Source organism: Mercenaria mercenaria, chromosome 3, assembly GCF_021730395.1.
Source record: "Mercenaria mercenaria strain notata chromosome 3, MADL_Memer_1, whole genome shotgun sequence".
NCBI classification, from domain to species: domain Eukaryota; kingdom Metazoa; phylum Mollusca; class Bivalvia; order Venerida; family Veneridae; genus Mercenaria; species Mercenaria mercenaria.
The window spans coordinates 75,749,460-75,771,429 of record NC_069363.1 but is presented as its reverse complement, the minus strand read 5'-3'; the positions used below and the strand labels follow the sequence as shown (position 1 = coordinate 75,771,429).

General features: G+C 32.8%; 1 protein-coding gene across 30 annotated transcripts in view; it reads left to right on the top strand.

Annotated features, from left to right (window-relative positions):
• LOC123524347 (uncharacterized) overlaps nt 1-21,762 on the top strand; it is a 69,227-nt gene extending 47,465 nt beyond the window's left edge. For 9 of the 30 annotated variants that reach the window (XM_053538931.1, XM_053538930.1, XM_053538932.1 and 6 more), the window contains 18 exons: nt 888-1,018; nt 2,940-3,011; nt 4,013-4,057; nt 4,331-4,493; nt 4,695-4,795; nt 6,349-6,493; nt 8,303-8,367; nt 9,057-9,125; nt 9,365-9,460; nt 9,908-10,261; nt 12,267-12,368; nt 13,926-13,982; nt 14,493-14,561; nt 14,810-14,875; nt 15,877-16,083; nt 17,247-17,448; nt 18,214-18,310; nt 19,450-21,762. In XM_053538931.1, the coding sequence (XP_053394906.1) occupies nt 888-1,018; nt 2,940-3,011; nt 4,013-4,057; nt 4,331-4,493; nt 4,695-4,795; nt 6,349-6,493; nt 8,303-8,367; nt 9,057-9,125; nt 9,365-9,460; nt 9,908-10,261; nt 12,267-12,368; nt 13,926-13,982; nt 14,493-14,561; nt 14,810-14,875; nt 15,877-16,083; nt 17,247-17,448; nt 18,214-18,310; nt 19,450-19,637 (2,229 nt within the window). In that variant the 3' untranslated portion in view covers nt 19,638-21,762. Of the gene's footprint in view, nt 1-887; nt 1,019-2,264; nt 2,289-2,939; nt 3,012-4,012; nt 4,058-4,330; nt 4,494-4,694; nt 4,796-6,348; nt 6,494-8,302; nt 8,368-9,056; nt 9,126-9,364; nt 9,461-9,907; nt 10,262-12,266; nt 12,369-13,925; nt 13,983-14,492; nt 14,562-14,809; nt 14,876-15,876; nt 16,084-17,246; nt 17,449-17,843; nt 17,907-18,213; nt 18,311-19,449 lie in introns of all 30 variants that reach the window. The other 21 variants (XR_008370290.1, XM_053538940.1, XM_053538934.1 and 18 more) reach the window with 21 other exon arrangements.
• The last annotated feature ends 208 nt before the right edge of the window (nt 21,763-21,970 follow it).

The window sequence follows — 21,970 nt, the reverse complement described above, 5'->3', positions numbered from 1 at the left end:
GACCTAACGCCATCTTGAAAAGACTTTGCATGCTACTGGCGAAGCTTAGGACCGGACCAATGAAAATCTAGTTTATCCTATCTTCCTTAATAGTTTTCTTTACAAAGTCTTTACTGTAATCCTATATACGCTTTTAAACAATAGATATTTAAATCTATTCTACATTGAAGTTTGCCTTTTCAAAGCATATATACACTAAATACTATTCATGGTTATACAGGCGTGCTTTGGTATTATCATAAAGTAAACATTTAATTTTGTTCGTAGCCTTGGTTCAAACTACGAGCTTTATCATAAAAATGTTTTCTTTTGTGGCTTAAGGCCAAAAAGGAATAACACGGAGAATGAATAGTTTATAATTAATATCATTCGGTTTCATAGTCTGCGTTAAACAGAAAACTAATGCTATAAATTTCTACATGATATTGTTGAAGAAAAAATCTAGTATTGCCAATTCATTTGTGTGTCTTTCAGTCGAGAGAATGGCGTTGCACTTATAGTAACATCTCCCGAGTAGCCTCGTGATGCCGAGTCTAATAGTGTTTACTTTGGTTGCGCACTGTGCTTCTTCCAGAGTATTTTTATAGATTTTATTTCATATTAGTTATAGAAATCACTGTACTTGTTCCATAGCTTAAGTGAGCCGCGCCATGAGAAAACCAACATAGTGGCTTTGCGACCAGCATGGATCCAGACCAGCCTGCGCATTCGCGCAGTCTGGTCAGGATCCATGGTGTTCGCTAATGGTTCCTCTAATTGCAATAGGCTTTGAAAGCGAACAGTATGGATCCTGACCAGACTGCAGGCTGGTCTGGACCCATGCTGGTCGCATACACACTATCTTGGTTTTCTCATGGCGCGGCTCAGTTAGTCTTTTTCTCATTCAGGCATTTCTGGCAGATACTCTAAGAATAGCCGCAGCTCAATTTGTGGATCCAAATTACCCCGGCAAAGTGAATTATGAGAAAACGTTATCCTTGATTGGGTCAGCGCTGAATCTTAATGCGACAGGACAATTGTAAGTAAAGTTATGGGAAAACACATACGCTAAAGCTCGCCACTAAATTAATTTTGTTCTCATTAAAGGACATGAAATTTGTGTAGGATATGACAACGAGAACTTACTCAAGTTGTCCTATTTATATAGCAATATTTTCAGATACTGATTCTGTGCAAGAAATGAAGAAAAATAAATAATTTATCAATATCAACAACATTGTTTATTCATTCATAGAAGGTTTTTATAGACAAAGTCCTTCTGTAAAATATACCAATACAGAAAAGACTTTTGGACATATAGCAGTACATGTATACAGATATACGTATATACACCAGTTCATGAAAAATACACTGAAATTATTCAGTATGTTTGTTTTAAAGAAAAGAATCTTTAAGATATTGACAAAATTTATTCATTAAAAGCAACAGATTAAAAAGAATAACGATATCAGAAAAAAACATTATTTCAAAATTTTAGAGCCAAAAGAGACCATAACTCTCAACAATCCAACAGTCATAGCACAACCCCAAGGTTCGTCTTGTGATATTAACTTTGATATCTAGATTTCACCGTCAGACCATTTATTTTCACTGAGATTTCACTGTTACATATCTAGATGTCACCGTTATAGCATTTATTTTCACTGAGATTTCACTGTTTCATATCTAGACGTGACAGTTAGACCATTTATGTTCACTGAGATGTCACTGTTGTTTTTGTTTTTCAGCAATATCGCTAGTCACCTAATTTGTTGTGTAGTGCCTTTATTTGAAGATTCTTATTCTTTCTATATCATTGTTTGTTTGCCACTATAACAGAAATAAAATATATGTCTACATACATTTATAAATGACTTATTTGACGTTGAGGGAGTAAAGTAAAGCAATAACGTAATTTTAGTCGTTTTAAGTACTTGTGTTAAATACGTTGATCAAGTTTACTTTCTCTATAATATGTAAAGTAAAGATGCAAGACCGTTCGATATTTCAGCAAAAGAAAAAGAATAGATATTAAGAATATTGCATTTGTATCTTCTACATTGAATTTATTAAATAAATTCGTTGAATCTGAATAGTAAAGTACTCGACAGGGTTTCGCATTTTATCATTATATTCAACCCGTTTAATAGTTTCAGTATTGAAAGATTCTCATATAATATCAATTCTGTAAATTGGTTACCTGTACTACTGAAGGCTCTTGCAAAAAGTATTTTAATTATGTTTTTTATTTTCCATTTCGTCATCAATACTGCTTTATTTGATAGTGGGGTCCACGAAGCAGATCCTTGGTAATACCAGTGCACAGTCTGAATAATGTTTATGCACGAATGCAGCACATTATATACTACATCACAGTAGACATTAGAACAAACAAATGTTTTGAATTATCAGTAGACTATTTTGAATCTTGATATTTTTCTCACGAGCATTGTTAGCACTTTGCATGGCTAACAGCAGGTTACAGATTATTTCTGCTTAACATAACCTTGAACTATAAAGCATTGTGAATCAGATAGAATAAAAGCTTCTGGACACAGGACGAAAGGCTTTAACTGGTAGAATTTAAACCACTGAAATTCAGGATAACCTATGCCTGTCCCAAAGGTGTACATATTTCTCCTCTTAACTTAAGTTGTTACCTCAAACATAGCTATAATCATTGTTTGTAAATGTAATATTTACTTATTATGATATTGAATCAATTTCTATATTTCCATGTTATTAGACTAACAGGCCTTTTATCATCCTATTAAAGGATATAAGTAAGGTCGTCCATTGCCTTGAATCTCTTTGAAATCAGCACTTATACTGTCGCACACACTTATTCTACAACGTATGCTCACACATAAATGTATGTTGCAGCAAGTGTACAAATACCCTGCACATTTAATGTTGCAGTAACTAAGGAAACCATTTACATATGTAAATAATTGTTGCAGAGATAAACGGCTAAATCAGCCTGCTCCAAAACAGGAAGTATTGGTTGACACTGATAAAGATGTTCAAAACAGGTTCGAATCTGTGTTGAGTGAATAGTGTACGACGCTAAGATTTTTGTCTATAACTGAAACTTTTCCCATATGATGCTGATAAAAATACCAAAAAGAAAAAAGCATTTGATAGTATTTAGTAACAGTGTTTCCAGTAAACTTCCATCAGAAACACACCTGCTAGCTATGTAGCTGATTGTCTGTGTTGTGACTCTTTACGTATGTTTAGATTTTCGTCAGATTTAGTTGTGTTCTTTCAAGATTATATTGCAAGAAATCTAGAATGTTTTATCAGAGTTTTATTAAAAAAAAGACGCACCCCATTTTAGTTCGTAGGATATCGCACTTCAGCTTTACTGTTTCTATGTAAGTATTCATCAACGTTTCCGCAGGTTCAATTTGCCACTGCTTTGTTTACAGCAAATCTTTGCTAAGAAGTCTGCCTTTGCCAAATGCCCACTCATGCAGTTTCACTGCAATCCAGACAAAAATGATTATCACAGAGTAAATAGAAAATTTAGCATTTTTAAGCCCAAGTCTAAATGTCAGTATATAAACGTTGATGAATACGAGTCGAGTTTTAGTGTTAAATCTCTACTTATTTCTGGAAATGTCTTAAATATTTGCTTTCTTTACGTAAAATGAAATGAATGATTCTTCTGTTTTAAATGGTACTTAAAAACATATTAAATTATTGTAAAAAGTAAAAAATATGTATCCACCTAACAGTTGCTTAAGGTAAAGGCTGATTGAAATAAAATACATGGTGGAGGGTTTTACATAACCTTACAATTTCACTTCTAAATAAGTAAAGTAGATAGACAAAAACTTTCGGAACTGTCAATTATATAACAATCCAGATGATACTTAATTTTACAATAGAATGATTATACTTACCTGTATATATATACTCTATTTATTTATTATTAATTTAATCTAAATATGCTAGATTTCGTTATTCACACATAAATGATGACTTTGCCATTTTCCAAATTTCTTTTTAATAAAAAATTATATTATAGGTCTCAGGAAAGGCAGCCTAAGTACTACATGCAAAATGGAGAATCGTAAGTACTTCCTGCATAAACAGGGCCAATTTTACCTTAATCATATAGCGTATTGTTTGCTTTAAATACGTGTCGCTTTGTAAATCAACCATACAGATGCTAGAGATATTAATGCTAGAGGTTTAATGAACCAACCGAATGTTGGAGATTTAAAGTTAGACTCCAACCTCATTTCATGAGGAGATAAGATATAAACAGACAACTGATAGTTAAATACTGAAAACCACCATAAATTCTAAATATATGTATAAATTCTGTATTTCCTTAATTTAGATTTAAAACTGGTTCAATATACCGCGACCGAGAGGTTGCCAAACTTTTACGCATGGTTGAGCAAGAGCTGTCGAAAAACACTTACGCGATGGACTGGACTCGGTGGCAAAACAGCTTCTATGAACGAGACAGGGATCATCGGGAAACGCTGTCCGCTGCTCAGGTAAACTAGTCCGTAAAAACAACAAATCTAATTAATGACAAGAAAACATTATTCTTTTATGTTCCTTCTTAATGTTTTCTCCTTATTTTTTTTGACTTTGCTATTTCACATTTTCGAAAATTATATCCTATGAAATACAAAGAAAATCATACTATTAAGCGTACAAGTCAAGTATAATGTGTACTGTATCCGTTCTTACAGATAAAGGATATTTGCTACGATCAGAAGTTACCCCTGTCAGACTCTCTTATTAACCATATACTGAATCTGTGTGAAGATAACAACCGGGATGGCCAGTACAGGTACGGTTTACTTCTAAAATTGAGTTCGACTGGTATGATTGCAGCATATGGCACTAGCTCCTTAAAATGGTTCCATGGCAAAACTGGCTGTGCTCATGTATACTCAATACAAAAAGTTTAGTCAGTACTATCATGCAAGTGTAAGGCAAAAAGTGATTTTGATGTTTAAAAGATTTACCCGTATTTACCCGTATTTACCCGTAATGTTTGTAGAGTAACTTCAACAGAGTTTGGATGCACTTTTCAGTTTGGCTGAAACACCATTGTCCCTATATGTACAGCAATTTTTGTTAAATTAAAACTGTGATAGAAATTACACGATAGAAACATATAATAATGAAACCATTTGATATATATTCATTTCCACTTAGGCATGTAATTAGCTGTATTGCTTATAATATTATAATGTAAGAGTTATAACTTTGAAACTTTGCAAATTTGTTTATCATCACTTGAATAAGTGAGCAAGCTCTCACATGTATTTGTCAGAGTTATGGCTTTTCTGTTCTTAATGAATCTGAAAGTTTTGATTAATTTTATTGTTTAAATCCAAATGTCTTGAAAACTATAGGAACAATAGCTTTGAAATTTTGTACGTATACGCATACAATTGTGTTATCATTATTAGATAAATGATTTGGACAAGAATCAAAAGTCTTGCTTGCTTGCATTTGTCAGCATTTTGGCCCTTTAATACTTGGAAAATTGAAATTTCTTGTTTAAATTGCTATACGTTCATTTTACTTTAATACTGTAAGAACAATAACAAACTTGTTTCTCATCGTTAGTTGAGTATGTAGGCTATGACTCATAACTCTTATATGTATCAGAAGTCTTGCGTGCATTTTTTCAGATTATTGGCCCTTTTTACATAGAAAATTGGAATTTCTTGGTATTTCTTTGCTTATGTACACTTTACTTGAATACTATAACAGCAGTAGTTTTAGCAAATTGGAATATCTCGGTGGTTGAATGTTTTATTTTGGTCCCATTTTCATGGATACTTTAAGAGCTATATATCTTCGAAACTTTGTACACTTGTTTATTTTCATAACAGTAGTTAATAGGCCGAGACTCATAAGTGTCTCTTTTAGATGAGTAAGAAGTCTAAGAACCATAACTCTTGTTTTGCATAAGGCCTTGCGTCAACCACTTACACATGGGTGTTGGCATCCGCAGGCTGTGCTCTTCTTACACACAGGCACATATCCATCTTAAAATGTACCCTATGAGTGGATTTCCAATGTATTTGTACTGACTAAACTTTTTGTTTTCAGTATAACTATATATGAAAAATGTTTCCCAGTTGAAAGTAATGCGGTTAAATGGTAGTATCTAAAGTATTAAGTCTTATTTTGAATAATCTGATTTGTTTTCTTTTAATTCTGACGACTAAAATTACTTGTTACTTTCATGGAAGATAACGAGAATCACTCAATTAATCTTTAACTATGTCAGTTCTACTAAGAAATGAAAATATATAAAATCTGAAATAAATATAATTAAGAGACATTACAATACATATGATTCGAAATGATTTACTTACATTTCAGATGGCACTCCTTCTTGGAGTTTTTGAGCCGTGTACGTCCGTCAAACACCGGCCTACCGATTCCAGTAAGTAAACGTCCCCTGGAGTACGCCAAACACTATCCCGCACCCGTGCCAAACTGGCCCCGAACAGACGCAGATACAGAGGTCCGTTATAGCACCATAAGGTTCTCTAGTGTGTATGGTGTGGTAGCGTGTCGCACTTAACACCTTTTTGTCATCCTGTCATTTACCCCTGTTTAAAAGTCCAAGCTTCAAGGTTATAAAAGTGAGTTTTGATAGATCAGATCCAGAATGCTCCATATGATCGAATTCTAGACTGATCTCAAGATCAATTATTCAGATGGTGGAGGTTAGAAAATAGTCACCAATCTCAGTTTATAGCCTCGAAGCCAGATATGTTTTAATCGTATTATACACATTACCCCTTTCACCTTTTCTGGACAATGAATGTAGATGTTCTTGATCTCGATATAGTTTTTCACTGGTATTTCAATGAGTAACAATGTAGAATTCACTGCAATAGATCCAAGCAATTTTTGTCCCGTACAATTTAAGTTTTTCTTTAACAAAAGTAAAAATGTTTAAATGAATAAAAATCAGATACATACAATACATCGAATTTTGAAAAATACCATAAACTAATCGTCCATTTTCGATTATTCATGAAATAATTAAAACATTTGCTTATTTATTCTTTCGATCGACAATATAGTACATATATTACTTGTTTTCAACACAACGGTTAAACCATACAACGGTCTGTTCCCAATAAATGTCTTGTTGCTTCTGTTATGTCATATTTAGCACTATGTCATTTCTTATGCATTTCATTTATATGTTCTACCACTGAGTTTAGAAATAACATTAGTAGGTTAGGTATAGTTTATCTGTAAAATTCACTTTCCACTTCCTTGTAAGTTTTGCGTTCACCAAAAACATCTCAAGTACCTCGATATCGGATGCTGATCCAATTTACCCCTCTAACTGGTTCATAAACTCTCACGAAACGACAAGAAATTCCTGTAACACTGAAGTGAAGTAAGTGTTTTGAATGATTATGGTTAGTCATGGACTAAAACAAAGCACTCCAAATTCGCCATTCATTCATGAGGTAACACTATATTGTATCTTCAATATGATACAAAGTGAGTGTTTTTAGGCAGTAGAGGTGTAGAACAATCATATTAGAATGTAAAAGTATACTACACCCAGTCTGTTATTTTATTGTTCTATGAACGTTGTCTTGGATAAAGCAAAAAGCTTATTTTGTCAGAGTGTTTCATGTTTTTGAAGGGAAGGGTGTGTGCTGTGCTGTGTTAATTGTGCATATTAGTTCACTTTTGACAAGTCGGGTATACAATACAGAGATATAAGTGAAATTAGGTACTAGTTTAAGAAGTTCACAATAGTGGGCATAGAAAAAGATTTAAGTCCACACAAATGTTTTAAAATAGCTTGAGGTAGTTCTGCACGTTTGATAAACTGGAAGTAATGGTGTAACGTCATTTATCAGCTTGGAATGTTCGGATCTCTTTAATCAATGGCAAATATCTCAAAACCTAGCAAACGGACACATAAATTTTATTTCACCATGTTATAGATAATATATTTATTTGCATCTGTGAGAAGTTTTTATTAAAATCTACATTGTAACAAAGTTTCTATTCGCAAAAATGTTAACATTTGATTTTCCTATAGACTACCATCATGCAAAGTTCTGTGAGGTTCAAATATTTCAAATCAGTCTAGCAAAAAATGAAGCATACTACCCTTTACTTTTTAATGCCACATTTTCTAAATATATTCTGAAGTTTTGAAAAATCAAACAGGTTTTAATCATATTCTACATTGTAGAGAATGTTCTGATTAGAACATGTAGAACTACATTAGAGATACCAAAGTACAGAAATGAAAATAGAAAACAAAAGTAAAAAATAAACATTCTGTTTTCAGAGACGAGGAACCTCGCCACGACGAGATATTTCGCCCATGCGTGGTCAAATTAGGCAAGATGAAAGGTAGGTCAAGGCATTTATATGGATAATGAATAACTTCTCTTGAAACTGCAGACTACCATTAGGATTTCAATTGTCGAGGGGTTAGAGCGAAAGTGTTCTAACTGCATGTAAATAAAGTAGCACTTACAACAGTTTTTATTGTCACCTCACAAGTTGCTGTGAGTCATGGTAGTTCTTTGCGTTTTCAAGTGAATTTATTTGAATCTTAAAACCGCTATAAGAACACTTAACGTTCATTCTAACTGAGGTATTGAATGATATGTGGCCACTTTGAGTGTGACCTGGCATGGAAACGGTGAAACACGCATGGAGTGAATGCACGTGTGTTGTTTTTAATATGTGAGATAGAATTCTACACAGTTCTTTTATAATAATAATGCAACAAAAACACTCTTATTATTTTTAACTTTGCTAAAGTTACAACTGAAAAAGAGCATTGGGTAACATGATTTAGGGGCATACCCTTCTGACACATTCAAATTTAAAAGAAATACATGCACTTGTGGCTTATTATAACAAAAAAGTGTGTAGTGCATTCAAAGATGAAAGATAGTACTATTAAAATTCGTTGGGGAAAACATCAAATAAAAGCTACGAAGAGAAAATTAGTATACAGCTGTGGGTATTCTACTTAATAATAATAATATGCTACAGTCTAAGGTATAGAAATTCCTTTCCAACCTATGTAGGAATGAAACCCCAGTAATGAGAGTAACCTCACCTAAAGAACGGAAGGAAAAGAAAGACGAAGATAATAGGTAAACTCTATGTGCCTGCTGGAAATACGTGTTGTGGCATAACAATGGTAGCATTAGAAACTTAATAAATGATGTATATATGTTATATCAGGAAATATATAAAACAAATGTTAGGAATTATTTATCACATATAAAAACCTAGAAAAAATAAGCACCATAATTTTACAACTATGACAAAATACGTAATAGGTGCTTACGTAACTATAAGTTTGAATATGTAATACTACTTTGTTCAACAGAATATACACTGCCGAAGCAGACTTCGAAAACAAAGGGTTTAGCAGCACAAATGCAAAAAGTGTCCAATATTATGCGCCAAAGTATAAGTATATTATGTAGGTTGAGAGCTTGGCAAACTTACTTCATGAATCATTTCATGAACATTTATTCAGTATCAATCAATTCATTACATATTTCATATGTAATCATTAAATAAATTTATGATTTACCTTAGAAAACATAGTATTTCTTTTGCTTTATCTTATTCAGGTAAAACGTTCATATAATGAAAGTATGCGGTATTAAATGTACAATAAATTATTTTTCATTATGACCGAGCTACAGAACAAAATATTAAACTAATTTAGGAGAAGAACGTTACACGATTTGTCTTTCTTTCTATCCCTATTCATCAATTATAGACATATGTAGCCATAATTTTGTATATGGCTGAGAGTAAATATGTTTAAACTAAACTTAACAAATGAAAATTTAAAAGGTAGGCAAACCTTTTGCAACGAATTACAAAGGTCAGAGAATAACTGAATAGACTAACCTTGTAGGGAAGCAAGCTCCCCAGATAGGTACAGATCACGTGACCGCACACCACCTCAAAGAGATTCATATCAGGAAAGATCCCCAGTGCCAAACCTTAGATTAAACTCGCCATCGCCTGTCAACAAAAGCCCACCACCAAGTCCCAGAGACCGATACAGACCTCAGCGATACCAGCGCGAAGTGTTTCCTCTAAGAGAAGATAATGACTTTTACAACAAACAAGTCAAAGACCGAAATTATAACAATAGGTTTAATAGATATGAAGACGACTATAAAAGATCGCATTGCGACATTTATGAAGACGATAAATGGAATACACAGGGCTATGACAGAAGGAGATCCTACGCTGAGAGTCCAAGGTACACGGAGAGCATGCTGATATAGTTTTGCACAAAGATGAACATATGCTCCACCGCTTCTTTCTTTATATATGCATATTCTTGTGCACAATATATATGTCTTTATCATTTCCATTTATTCACATATTTCACAAACGTATCTTCAAAGAGAGTAGCTCCTGAATTGTAGTTATCACTAAAAAAATCCCCTGCAGCGATAGTCTTTACTGTAAAGGGAGGCCACTGCGCATTACATGACACACATCAGACTTATCATGGTGATTTAAAGCCTATAGTAACTTTTCCGCTAAAAACTACAGACTCTTTAGATAATAGTGCTGTATTTATAATCTTCTTTTTAAAACTGATGAACGTTTCATATTGTTGTTACAATAGTACAAACATGTAAATGTATGTCCTTACAAGAATCATACATCAAAATATGGCAAAATAATTATTTGATCACCTGGCATCTGGCAGTTGTAAAATAAATCTAAGTGTTAAAAAAACTTCCCAGCACGATTACCACATTGAAGAAATCATAGCGTAAGAAGACATATTCATAACTCTTTGAAGGAATCTACATTTTCAACCTGTCATGTATCTGCTTTTATTTATTTTGAAGTGAACTGAATGTTTCGCAGATCTGCTTTCGATGTCGATAGGCAGTTAAGGTAGTGGACCTGTAATGGCAGTCGGGGATATCAGTTCGATTACGTATATTTGTATGCGTTTCCGGTTGGTATGGGAAACCATGTTTGTTTGAGCCATAGTAATGGCAGTAGAATGCCGAAGTAATACAATGAGATTACTTCATTACACTCGCTTAGCTCAGTAAGGAGAGCGTTTGGTCTACGAATCACGGGGTCGCGAGTTCGATACCCGGGCGTATGTTCTCCGTGACGATTTGATAAAAGGCATTGTGTCTGAAATCATTCGTCCTCCACCTCTGATAATTCATATGGGGAAATTGGCAGTTGCTTGCGGAGAACAGGTTTGTACTGGTACAGAATACAGAAACATTGGTTAGGTTAACTGCCCGCCGTTACATGACTGAAATACTGTTGAAAACGGCGTTAAACCCAAAACCAAACAATCAATACTTCATTATACGGAAATTGCCGATTTAGGACATGGCGATGACGTCATTACACGGAGATTGCGCTCCGCTACCTTAATGTTGTGCTGTAAATAATCTGCCTGTTTAAATCTGTCCTTTAATATCAACTTCTGCTTCGTACTATTTTATGTGTTCGTTCGCTTTTACATTATTTACTCAGTATTGTTTCAGCATCAAATATATGCACATAAGAGATATTGTAACAGAAAAAAGTATAGTTTAGTAGATAATTATTTAATTCTATCGTTCTTGAGGTATTTTCTTCAAATTACCTCAAAGAAATTAAATTTGAGTAACTTTGCAATGATGTTCAGGGTCCATGTTCATCAACTTAATTCAAGCCAAAAATAAGACAGACTTTTAATCTACCTCAAACTGCTGTGACGCAATTCGTTATTGATCTATATTGCTGAAAATTTGAACATTAAAATTTGTACAAGATCTTCAAATATATGGTACATTTTCAGACTTACAACATATATGAATATGAACCTTGAACACGTATAAAGCACTTAGACAGGGACGTATTTAGATGAACAAACGATTTTTTCTTTTCTGCTGTGACATTCATGCAAAACATAGAAATAAGAACTACAAAAGTGTTCAAAATTAAATGTTCAATTTCTTTCAAATATAGCTCTAGTATGACCTAACACTTAATTTAGAAATGCTATAGCAGATTTATGTATACTTTAGGACTAAGTTTGGAACTGAGCGTCATTTTAAACAACTAAAGAAATTAATCAAATTGCTGTTTTCCGAATTTTCTTCGAGGGCTTGAATAACTTCATGAGGAAGCACTTGTAAATGAAACTACAAATGAGTTTAAGTTAACTGTAAAAGTATTTATCTTTAGATGTATGATAGGAATGAATTTAATCACACTGTTATATATAAAATTAATAGTGGTTATCAACCAAGCTGGCAACAAAATGCACAACAGAGATCCACCTCACCTCCGTACCCAAGAAGAATAAATGAGAGAGATCGATATAGACGAGAAGAGAGGTAAAGAAGACAATAAGAAGCTTAATTAATCACTAATTACTAATAAAAGTGCACGAATACATGTATATGTACCAGGTACAGTACTTCACAACATAATTTGAATTTCATAAGATCGCTTCATGGCTGCGCAGGCTTCGTAGAGTTCTTCAGAGCTCGATTGAAGTGGTGCATGGCAGAAAAAAAAACAATGTTACAGCACACTCCGCTCATACTTGAGATTTTAACAGTTTCCATTTGTATCTTAGACAGAAAAAATATGTAAAACCACAAAGAGATTAATCTTACATCTTTATGTTGTTTAATCTGTTCCCGTTCTTCTAATTACCATAATATTTTGAAATGCACATATAGTTTTATTAAGTAATACTGTTTTATTAATTTCAAAGCTCGGTGTGAAACCAAATTGAAAAATTAGTATGTGTTCCGGAACTGTAACATTAATACTTAGAAAAAACAAGTTTTGTGCGGAAAGATTAGAAAGATCTGAAATAGACACAATGTTTAACAAATTAGAATAGCATGATTGATTTTATAATGTATGTCTAATATTTGTTTGCACAATGACGAAATCTCAAAAGTTTTGTTACATTTGCATACCATAAATATATTTTAGACATTGAACTAACAAAATCTCTTCAGTGCCTTTTCCGTAATGTTGTTGTTGCCATTGCTTTTTGCATGAGATACATTGCTTGCTTTTCCATTGTTGTCAGCTATTACTAATTTAAGAAATATTTACCCTGGTCTTACCTAAAATCAATCCGATCACACTTTTTATTCAAATTGAATTTCCGTAAAAATTAATTACCCTGAGCTTTAAGAATATCGTTTCTCGAAGTAAAGAGCTTCGCAACCTACAAAATAATTGTAGACACGGTACGATGGTGTTATTTATGAGAGGTAATGAAACGTGCAACACCGCCAACGCCCATAGCATCGACCGGCCTATGTAAAAGTCTGTTATTTAATTTTATTTAATGCATTAAATTGATTTATCTACTTGTATTTATTCAGTTTTATTTAATGAATTAAATCACTCTAAAGGACAGCACTGAATCAAGGCATGAAGCAACTTTTTAGGCCAGCAACACTACAAAGACTGCTATTATGAAGGTTAACCAATCTGTAACAAGATCCTTTGGAAGCACAAAATACATTCGTATTTTAAAGTGTATTCCGCATGTATATAAAAATACATAATGCATAGCCAAAGTTTCAACGCTAAAATGAAAGAGAAAAAAACGTTAACAGTGCGACACTTTTGAAATGATTGCAAGAACATTTTACATCGGTTTTCACAACTATTTTAAAAGTTTGTCTATTTCTCCGTGTTATATATACATGTTATATCAAATTAATTTTAACTGATAACGTTCGAGCTGTCCATCCCAAATGTAAACGAGTAGCTATAATACATACTTAAAGAAACTGATACTTACTAACCTATTTCAACAATTGCATTTTGTTACAAGAGTAGATAAATCTTCGAAAACCATATAGTAAAATTGATAATAATGTGTGTAATGAAGAATATAGCTTCATTCGTAAACATTTTAGACCTGAAGATTCACCATATGAAGGCCATTGGAAGAACTGGGCATATAGAAGTAACAGGTACTGCTATGCCGAACTCGCAAGCTAATTTTATTCAACTATTTGAAAGAACATTTATATTTACAGTTTTAACATGTACTCTTTTTACATTGTTTTACAATGAATATAAGATCATAAATATAGCAGTTTGTAATACTGTTGCTTGAATATTTTCAATCAAGTCAAGATCAAGCGTCACATAGATTCTAAAACGTTGGCTGTCAAAAGAATAATGCTTTAAGCTTTGTGCACCATATTAACACTATGAGATTAATTATTGTTGTATTATCTAGTAAAAAGAATGTACGTAGAGAAAGCCATGTCAACAATTTATACTTATGAACATTCTGTTCCTAGTAACTATGTATACGAATGAATTACTGGCGTCTTTGCTATCAGTAACACTATTAAGCATTAAAAACCTAAGCAATTAAGACATACTTAAAGCGTTTTAGAATTTGGGAATATATCAGACTGTCACTGCTGTTGAATTAGACTGTATAAGTATTGATGAAACTAATGCTTTTGTAGAAAACCAAGAGCTTTACAGCGAGTTCCAAGTCGTTACGAGAGACCTAAATCCTACGCCGAGCCTCAGAGGTAGCTCTTAGAAATTATTGTGAATGAAAGACTGTCATTCTTTGTAATTTAAAATGGAGAATCTCAGTAACTGAAACCATTGATAAAGCTACAAATTTTGTTTTCGTTTAGATCAGTTTTCAAGACACACAACCATTAAACTTTGATCTGTATTTTAATGAAATGTTGCATTGTGTATGTCTTAGTGTAAGTTTAATTAATTTTCCTAATCAGTTCACATTAAATACCAAATTAATTAATTTTTCAAGGAAAACGTCTTTCCCAAACCTTGAAGAACAGCGTAGACGACCTTTTTCGTATCGAGACGAGCTAAGGTACATTATCATGGATATGAATTAGATTTAATAAGGTGTATATGGTGGAATGGTATTTTTATTGTCTAGTTATTGTCCCTGGGTACAGGAGTGAGGACTAAGAGGTTTCTTCTCTAATTTCTTCTGAAGTAGTCAGCTGCATAGCGTTGTGTTTATAAACGAACTTGATTCAAAAGCTCCCAAAGAAGAGCTAGATGACTGGAAATTGTGTGTTCATTTGTTTGATTTTATCTTTGTGGACTCTGAATGTTATGCAGCTGAAATCATTGCACTTAATCTGCATGGCTTTCTATTTCAGATTTTTAATGGTGCTTACATTGACAATTTGTTTTCCTATTGAATTCATTCATTAATATTTGTTTATATCCGTATTTAATTACTTTTTCATATTTGAAGTTTACATTAGACTGAACATTAAATGTAGTTATTCAGGTTTGGAACTTTTAATGGTTTCTGTTTCAATTTTATGGGAATGAGTATATTTACTAATTATAATTCCTTTCAGTATTTTGAATTAAAATAGGTCCCCTGTTTTATAAATATTAATTTTCAACTAACGTTGCTGCTAATATAAAACATAAAGTGGGATTGGATAATATGTTATAAGAATCTGATGAAGACAAGAAAAAATATACAACGTTCGCCAATGCCTTAGTTTTTGAAATAGGAAATTGTATGATTACCTTGCTATTTTTACTTTTAGTTACGCAAACAATATATTGTATAACATAAATTCAAAGGTCACTATTGACAGTTTTATGATTTTATCGACGAAGGCAATAGATCCACATTACGTTTGTTTAATACTTAAAACGAAACGCTCTAACTCAAAGCAATCGTTTCCTAGATATGGCTTGGACGGACAGAAAGACGGACGGACACACCAAAGATAGGTAATGAATGACGAAGTCGTTTATAAGAATGTCTTTTCCTTTTAAATAAAAACTTACATAATGTTTATCTTAGTGACTGAACATCTTTAAAATGAATTGAACTTACAGAATAGCAGACCAGTATTATGGAAGACCTCCGTCACGTCTTCAGACTCCACTCAGAAGAACCCAAAGTCTTTCACCAGTCAGAAACTTGTCCCCAATAAGGGGACAGCCTGTCCCTTACACATACAGAGATGCCTATGGTGCTCAATCATATAGGGATTACAATAGGCAGCAATACCCATATGAACAAATGGGGTCTTACAGTTATAGGTACTTTGGTGTTCACGGTTGAGGGAATTGCCAAACTAATCCCATGCTTTCTTCGTCTTTGGAAACTATATACATGTAGTCTATATGCAAAGCTTAAATATGAAAGAAGGTTGTGCAGAAGAGGGCTCCAGCCGACGTAGCATTTCGTTTGCTTTTTGGGTTTTCGTCTTTGTTTATGAGACATTCTTTTTAAACGCAGTTGTATATATTTATATGCCAACTTGAATTGGATTTTTAAAATGTGTATTTGTTGTCGTTTGATGTGTTATCTCAAAATGTTCTATGACAGTGTTTGAAAGTGAATAATTTTAAACATTAACAATAACGTGTATCTATTTGCTTTAGCCATCTAAAACAAATACAGACACTGAGTATAGCTAAATGTATAAACCGTTTGATATAAAGCAATTAAACAGATTTCATTTATTTATCTATTTAAAGCATTTCAGAAAACAATAATGGCCTTGAAGATTCAATCAAATCGAAAAGTATTTCTAAATTCTCCATCAAATTAAATTTCTTACATAAAGTAACATTTTCTAGAATGCATGACAGTTATGGTATGTGTAATGCAAATGCTAAATATGTTATATGTTGTTTTACTACATGTTTTATTTGAACTGTAAGTTATTGAAATAATATGTGTAGTCAATTTTCATGAAAATGCCTTTTTAAAAAATGTAAATATATCTATAGAAATACAGCAATCGTTAACTATTTATTGACATGAAGAGGATATAACTAATGATTTTATTTGCATCAGTATTGAACACTTCGTACAAATAGTCATGAACGTGCCAGTCTGTATTTATTGTTACACAGTTTACTTATAGACGCACTATAGCTATTATGTATCTATATATTTGATAGGTGCAACATACTTTTATTTAGAGATACCATAGTCACGATATATTAATATACAATGAATGCACATATTTATTTACAGATATACCGGCCATTATTTATATATGTACATATTGAATGTACTTGTTTTATTAAAAGATACACCTGCCATCATTTATGTATGGATATAATTAACATGCTTGTTTTATTCATAGATACACATGCCAATATTTATTGATTTATTTCTTTGTACATATAATGAACATATCTGCTATTTATAGATAAGCTGAATATAAGGAACGTGCCTGTTTTATTTATAGATACAACGATCGTGACAATTACCAGCAACAGCAGATGCCACAGCAGCAGATGATGCAACAGCGTGAAGGCAGGGATTCTTTCCGTGAAGGAAACAGGCAAGGTGGTGGTGGTAGGGGCCGTGGCGACGATACACATAGATCCAGGGAACAACAAATCATGCAACTATCAACTCAGCTTCATGATCTGGAATCCAAATACGAAGTAAATAACTTTTACAATGCCATTAACTTGACATTCAATTTGTCTTACATGTTTATATCTAACCCAAAAGAATTATCCTTTCGCTTTTGTCGGAAAGACATAAGGAAACAAATGTCCTATGTCACTATATTTGATAGTTTTGTATGCATAATCAATGTACAAAAGTATATAAGCATTGATTTAAAGTTTGGGTATTGTCTGTTAAAGCTGTATTTGATATAACGACCTATGTACTAAGTAGACAATTCGCCTGACATTTACTTTATTGAAAATGTGTGTATACATCTGTCGAGGAATGAGTATGTGAAGAGTAAAAACTACACCACACGACAGTCTGGTAAAGATGAATTATTTAAGGATTCTGATATGATGTTAACAAAGATTTTGTATTACAGAATACACAAGATTATTATCAAAGAGGTTATTATAACGACAGAGGATATAGGTGAAAGCAGTGGGTAATATAGCACTTTGAAAGGATAAATTGGTGGAATTTTAAGATAGCACTTAGTTAGAAGCTACTTGCAATACAAACGTTGAGTTCTTTTGAAACAATATTTTGAATGAATTCATTAGCTAGTAGTTATATCAGTTGATCAATGCGAGCTCTACAAAGACTGACAGTAAAAATCCAAATATTTTGTAAAGAACATGTGTTTATACAGGCGTTTTATTGCAAGCAGATTTCAGGTGAACTGACCGACAGATATCTGGTACAAATAATGATAATATCGAGTATTTGATATCCCATTTTGGCGTTTATAGGTGACAAAAGAGGCAATGAGCAGTAGGGACAAACCATGGTTGGATCGGTATCTAAAACTGGCACAGGCTTTGTATGACAGTGATATATCATATAAAGGTATACTTCGAACTTGTTATAGGGTGAGATAATACAGCTAGGTTAAGGTGCTTTATATCATCTTATTTGACTGAATTACCTTTGTTCTTGCTCCGGAAACAGATTATCCTCTTTGAAGGGCCAAAGGAAGTGATAGTTTCCGTTGTTGAAAATGAATGAGTCAAATATAAACATATTAAATCTTAATTCTGGTTTAGAATACTTATGCTACTGAAAAAGATTAGTGTTGTTTAGAAGAAGATTAGTGTAGTTTAGATCGCGGCAAAACATAGTTTTTCAAATAAAAAAAACTCTATTCAAAGATTACTACCAATACCATACGATCTATACTCTAGAAATTTATATAAAGTAACGTTTATTAATACGCATTCGTTATTCTTTTAGAAACAGATCCCACTTTCGAATATTATTTTCTAAGAAGTTGAAGGTCTCACTGCTATCGGTCATTTTAATTAATAAATGCATTTTTATATTTTGAAAGGATACTTCCGAAGAATTAATGATTTCTCTTTCCATAATAATGCTGTAGATATGAATATATGGTTTTATACGATAATGGTATGCACAGATACACATTTAAGGATGGTGGGGCATACAGGAATAAAAATGAAAGCGCTTGATTCAAAAATGTACAGAAACAGTTGATGTACATAAAATTGAAATCCACAAAGTGATAAACCGATGTGTGGCACCTGTGTTATTGTACAACACAAGTGTGATAAAATGGCTCAGTATGAGTAGTAAGGAAAGCATGCACACAGAATGCAAATGTGTGCAGAACAGTTATTAGTGTAGTTTTGATGAGCTTTTAGTATGGCTTCGTATCGGGTTATTTTATAGGTAATCTTTCCGTCTTAAATTTTGTAATTATATATGATGTATCTGACTGTTAAGTTTGTTTCTTGCAATCATGAAGTGCATTTGAAAATCAGAATGGAGCACAGGTAATTATAGCCTAAGACGTTTGGCAAAATTTATTTCGCCCGGTATTTTCTAGTCCTCTTGGTTCATTGTACCTGTACATGTGCGTTTTAACAACAACAACCAAGACTTTATCAAGCTCGCGTTTTCTTAATACTTCGCACAGATTAGTACGTACAAAGTTTTTATGTAAATGTTTATTTTCTGTACCTTTGTAGGAAGTCTCCCGAGGAAAGATGTGATGGACATCGTCAACCAGTACAACAATGCCTTCAATCTGAACTTAGACATGACCCGTGCCAACATGCTGTCAATATCGCCAGAAAATCTTGATAAGTCTGGAAACATCATACTCCGTTCTTTCCTCGCCAATCTCTCCTCTGACAGAATATCATACAAGGTGTAGACAATGACAACGACCAATAGGATGTGGTTAACAAACTGTTTTTCTAGTATAATTCCTAGAACCATTCCACAATCAATAAGATAAAGAGATGTTTCAACTGAACAAGACAAATAAAGTGATTAGTAAAATGGCAGAGACTATCGGACATTACTGAACAAACTATGTTATCTTCTAGAATCATAAACTATGATGACAAGGCCAATAGGCGATAGTTAATCAGACTGTAATGTTCTTTTATGTAACTTCTAAAACCATTTCCTTAGAACAATTGACGAGAAAAGCAATTTACAAATTATGGGAACTTGTTTGCCTTTAAACAGTCAGTCTCTCTTGTCCGGTACCAAGAAAAGAAGTATTTCTGTATACACGCGCAGACTTAAGAAAATATCTTATACTTGATGGAAGTACTTGCCCATTAGAATAGTGAAATCTATGTAATCTTTTAAAATAATTTGGCAAGTTTTTAAATATTGTAGCACAAATTTCACTAAAGTTGTCCCTTGCCAATCAAAATTTTAGAATCAAAATTAACATAAACGTAGCCAACAAGTTGAGGTTTATTGCTGTCACATAAATATGATAAATTAGGCTGCATAAAGATAATCGGGTCAAAGTCTACGCAGCTTTACATATTCATTAAAACTACGGAGATCCATTTCACTGCCTCTTTTGTCTCCTTTTGGAATTGTTACTCCATTAAATGATAATTTTGTGCCGTTTAGGAATAGCTTGTTTCCAATCAGATGTTATTTATTCGAAGACTTGTATAATTAATTGAACCCTTAAGATTACTTTATGTATTCGAGATACGTTTTCGTTTTATGTGCACTGTTGTTCCGAAATCTGGGGATACACTGAACTAAGCTACACGAATGCCAAACCATATCCTTTAATAGTCATTGTCGTTTGTGTTATTATTTAATACTATATCAGTATGTAATTAACATGTTATATTTAGTCAATACGCCTGTGATAGATATGTCCGTCCTCATGTTTTTTATGATATTTTACATGTAAAGTGTGTATTTAAGTTATGTAATATTTTGTATAATGACTGTGATATCATCGCTTAACTTGTTGAAATTAAGAGATTTAGTTTTGGAAGAAGTACTATGACAGATCAATACTTTGACACGAATGACAGGGGTAATCTTTTTTTCGAAGGTGCAAAAGTTTGTTTATTTTCGAGTTTCGTTTTCGATTTCTTTCAAAATGTTTTTTTTTCCGAAAAAGTCAGAAATTTGTTATTCTTTTAATATTTGTTAATAAACTGGCACATTTTGCGCAACCTGAAACTTTCATAAATATTGTTGAAACTCGGTATCCCAAACTCACTTATATTAAAATTCTCGGCCATCTAAACACACCTTCAAGACCCGTCCCGAAAACACTTGCACAAAATATACCGTTTTAAGTCAAATTTCTCTTGAAATAAAACGGTCGATCCCTAGGAATTTGAGATACCGAGTCTCAACTGTATATGTGAAAGGAGCAAATGGCAAAAACCATAGGCATGAAAGAAGGAAAATGTCAAATTCATGTGTACAAGTGCCTATGCGAAGTTAAAGAAATTTACATTAAGAATATTTTGAAAATTTACATTCACTTAAGGCTGCAAGCAAAATACATCTAAATAACAGTATTGTCCATTTCTGCTATTAGGATTAATATCCTAGAATTTGTTTTCTCAGGTTAATAGTAACATTTCAATTGACAAAAGAATATTTTCTATGTAGCGCTGACATATAAGTAAAAATACCAAAATGTACAATTTGATTCCAAAAGTATCAAGATTATTATTTAGGAGCCGTTATTTGCTTACACACTTTTGTTGTACTTTTAATCCGTTGGGAAAAGTAAAGCTGTATTTACTGTAATAATATCCCTTCTATTACCATTCTGTGTTGGCACAGGCTCAATCAAACCGAGCCTGCAACATTTTCGTTTATGGCGTGTTGGGCAACCTGTAATTTTTCACTTTTTTATTGTCTTATACATAAAGAGGGTTATTGGTTTGATAAATACAATATGTTCCATCTTATTTATTTCATTGGCAAATATTTATTTTTATGTGTATCTGTTTCATTTTGTAAGAGAAATAAATAATAAATGTAGTTTCTTAAAACGAGACTTTATTTATCTTGGACATATTTAAAGTGTTTCATTATTTAGCAATGTTTGGAGAGCCAAACACTAAGTGCTACAACGCAATTCCTTTTGATAAACAAGAGGGTCATGATGACCCTATATCGCTCACGAGGCTGTTAAACTTGGCCTTTGAGTCATAAAGATAAACATTCTGACCAAGTGTCAAGAAGATAGGGTCATAAATG